Below are 3,850 nucleotides of genomic sequence, written 5' to 3' on the forward strand. Positions count from 1 at the left end.
TTTCTCCTACTAGTGCAGATCCATGGCATCTCGAACCTTTTTTTATTTTTAATCAAAACTACTTTCACCCTGGCTAGGTGGCTCAGTTGGTTGGAACGTCGTCAGGGAACCAAAACGTTGCTGTTAGATTCCCGGTAATGGCACTTAACCTGGGATGAGGTTTGATTCCCAAGTTCAGGAGGGTCGAAGGAAACCAATCTCCCCTCCCTCACCCCTCCCCTTCTTTCTAAAATCAATAAACATATCCTTGGGTGAGGATTAAGGAAAAAACTACTTTCTTTACTATTTTTTTCCTACTGGCAATCACAAAACCACCTTTGAGGGGTACAATCTCAGTCTCGAGCTTCATCTCTTGAGTTGGTCCTGGGTTAACATGAGCCTTTACAACGGCCCCTCAAAACGACTTTCTGTCCAGAAGCACTCTACCCGAAAACAGCCAACAGGGAAGGTTCCAGAGCTCACTGATCTGCGGCTCCTGCAAGGGCAGCTTGGGGGCCTTGGGAAAGATTGGACGGGGAGAAAGGATTGAGAGGGGAGTCTCCGAGAAGGTGGAGAATAGGAATCATGTGTGTTGCTCGAGTGTACAACCCACATGCGAGCGACAAGTGACGAGGACAACCTATAAAAAACAACTAAGCGCAAATCTACCGGAATCCAGCTTCCTCTCTATGCATGTGCGTTTTCAATTATGGGACTGATAGACCCAGCCTCGCGCCCCGCACCGCCTCACCTCCACCTTGGTGTCCCGCGCCCTGCCTCCTGTCTCCGGTACTCACTCTTCCTTTAGACTAAGGATGGAGTATCCCTTCGGCCACTCAACTCTGTCGCCGGCGCCCAACCTCTCCGTACCCCCCTTGCCGGGTTGGGGTATCAATCTGACTTCCGGACAGGAAGTCCCGGCTCCGGGGCCACCGCCGCCTCCGCCGCCCAGGTCGCCCAGTCGCCTGGTCTACCTGGGGGTCATCCTGGTGCTGTCCGTGGCCGGCAACGCCAAGGTACTGCGCCGCCTGTGTGGCGGCGGCGGGCCCTGGGCTGGTCCCAAACGTCGCAAGATGGACTTTCTGCTGGTGCAACTAGCCCTGGCTGACCTGTACGCGTGCGGGGGCACCACGCTGTCGCAGCTGGCCTGGGAGCTGCGGGGCGAGCCGCGGCGGGCGGCGGGCGACCCGGAGTGCCGCTTAGTGCGGCTGCTGCAGGTATCCGGCCGGGGAGCCTCGGCCCACCTGGTGGCGCTCATTGCCCTCGAGCGCCAGCGCGCCTTGCGCTGTCCGCAGGGCCCGCTGCTGCCGGCCCGCGTCCTAGCGGCCCTGGGTTGGCTGCTGGCTCTGCTGCTGGCGCTACCCCCGGTCTTCGTGGTGCGCGGGGGAGCCCCGTCCGCGCGACCCGCCCCGTCCCCAGACGCCCGCGCCTGGGCCGGAGGGCATCGATGCCGCGGCATCTTTGCGCCTCTGCCGCGCTGGCACCTGCAGGTCTACGCGCTGTACGAGGCCGCCGCGGGATTCGCGGCTCCAGCCGCAGTCCTGGGCGTCGCTTGCAGCCGCCTGATCTGCACCTGGTGGCAGCACCCGCCTCCAGCACCATCTGCTGGGGCGCCCAAGTCAGCGGGTCCTGGCCGAGCCGCCGCTCACAGCGCTCTACCGCGCGCCAAAGTCCAGAGCCTGAAGATGAGCCTGATGCTCGCGCTGCTCTTCGTGGGCTTTGAACTGCCCTACTTTGCTGCTCTGCTGGCAGCCGCGTGGTCGTCCGGACCGGTGGGAGAGTGGGAAGCTGAGGACTTGGCGGTGGCGCTGCGCCTGGTGGGGGTGGCTAACAGCGCCCTCAACCCCTTCGTCTACCTCTTCTTCCAGGCGGGCGACTGCCAGCTCTGGTGGTGGCTGCGGAAGCGCCTGGGCGCTCTCTGCCGTGAGCAGAAGGGAGTCTCGGAGGATGACGAGGGGGCCCAAGTCCACCAAGCGCTCCGCCGCCACCGCTGGCCCCACGCCCACTACCACCACGCTCGGCGGGCGCAGCCAGAGAGGGGCTGCTTGCGCCCACCGCCGCCGCGTCCCCGGCCGCTGCCCTGCTCCTGCGAAAGCGCATTCTAGGTGGTCGGTGGCCAGAGACAGGTCATCTGTCACTACGGCACGGCCTCCGGGAAACCCCAGGCTGGCCGCCTGGGTCAGTCTAGATAACAACGGACAGGTGAACAGGAGGGTCTCCGAGAGAGGTGACACGGAAGCTGTCCACTTTCTCCACTCTCCTTTATAGTCCTTTGTAATGTTTACATTCTCCTATATTATTACAATCTCTTTTCTTCCTTTCAGTCCCTTTTCACAATTTCCCTCTTGGAAACGAGGGAGCGAGCCATTAGGAAATTGTAAAAGCAGTTCAGGTTACAGTTCTTTTTCAAGTTCTCTGTTACAGTCCCGTAGTTTTCTGGGTAACATCATCTGTTTTAACTAAATTGCCAAGATTTTATTTGATGGTTTATTACCTGTTTTGACTTATTTCGAATTGTGTTTAAATCAAGTGTACCTTTGGGGCCATACAATTTGCCTTTCTTTCCAGGAGAAAAATTTCCACCTTCCCCTCCCTGAAAAGCCCGGAAATTGTACCAGTGATACCGTAAGAAATGTAACCGTGCTGTTACTTCAGAGCCACAGAGTATTTGTAAAATAAAAACATTTCCCACAGCACAATTACTACTGTGTCTTTCTTAACATGGTAATGTGTTTCTCCGAAGAAAATCAATGTGGCCTTTATTCATAGTATAGCTTCCACTTCAGTAGCAATTTGGCTTGTAAGAGGGACACATAAAGCTTCCCTTAGTCCCTTTCGAAAATGCCCAGTTTCGATAGGAAGTTGTCTGTGTGCCCAGACCCGCGTCTACAGCAGCGATACTGTCTGCAGGTGGAGCCTCTCAGCACGTGCCCCTGGCAAACTAGAGAAAAGAAGTACCAAGGCGGTGAGTTTGGGTGGCACTCACTGTCTCAGGTCAGGGAGCCACATGGAAATTTGCAGCTAAGAAGGAAGCTGTGCCCTCAGAATGCTACATGTACATATAAAACTCCCTTTAAAAAAAATGAAAGCAGTATCTATTGGTGTGGAATGCTGAGAACAAAGTCAAAGAGTAGATTTAATTGGCACCCTCCTAATTGTCCTTTGATTCTACAGCAATCTTGAACAATATATCCATGGGTTTCCCAGTGTCTTTCAGCTGAGAATCTGTAAGCTTTCCATTATCATGGTTCCTTTTCCTGCACAAATGCAGGACTAAGATGCAGAAAGAGGCAAGGACTGGTGCGATTCACTTGCAGGCTCAATGCTCTCTCCAGGCTTTCTTTGTTTTGTTCACTGATACATATAATCATATTTTCATTTAAAAGGAAAAATCTCTACAAATTACATTGAGGACAAAATGTAAAATTGAATGTGGACTGGCTACAAGGCGGTATTTGGCAATTAATGTTAATTTAAAGTGTGATAACACTTGTGGTTATACAAGCATGTCTTCAGAGTTTTCAGAGGTGAAGTATAACAATATGTCTGCAACTAATTTTCAAGTTATTAAAAAATGACAACTACATATATATTTAATAATGTTAACATTTAAAAATGTTAACTGTTGAAGCTGTTCTTTTGTATTATTCAATTTTTCTTTAAGTTTTGTAATAAAAAGTTTAAAAAAGAGGGCAGCTGCATTTAACCTAGTGTTCCAAACATTTAACCATGGAACTATTTTTCCTTTATAACATATTAATATGGAAGCATCTTCTGCTTCACAAGTATACTCTAGGACACATTTGCTTAGGGCAGGCTTTTGGTAACTACATTTTAAAATATACAGTAATGATAAATATTCACTGAATAA

General features: G+C 51.9%; 1 protein-coding gene across 1 annotated transcript; it reads left to right on the forward strand.

Moving 5' to 3' along the window:
- The first annotated feature begins 794 nt into the window (after window positions 1-794).
- On the forward strand, window positions 795-2,663 carry GPR150 (G protein-coupled receptor 150). Its single transcript, XM_037153852.2, has one exon. It carries the CDS (start codon window positions 795-797, stop codon window positions 2,082-2,084), a length of 1,290 nt encoding a protein of 429 aa, XP_037009747.2. The 3' UTR covers window positions 2,085-2,663.
- Window positions 2,664-3,850: the final 1,187 nt, after the last annotated feature.

The sequence above is a fragment of the Artibeus jamaicensis genome, unplaced genomic scaffold (assembly GCF_021234435.1).
Source record: "Artibeus jamaicensis isolate MK-2021 breed Jamaican fruit bat unplaced genomic scaffold, CSHL_Jam_final contig_3214, whole genome shotgun sequence".
NCBI lineage: Eukaryota > Metazoa > Chordata > Mammalia > Chiroptera > Phyllostomidae > Artibeus > Artibeus jamaicensis.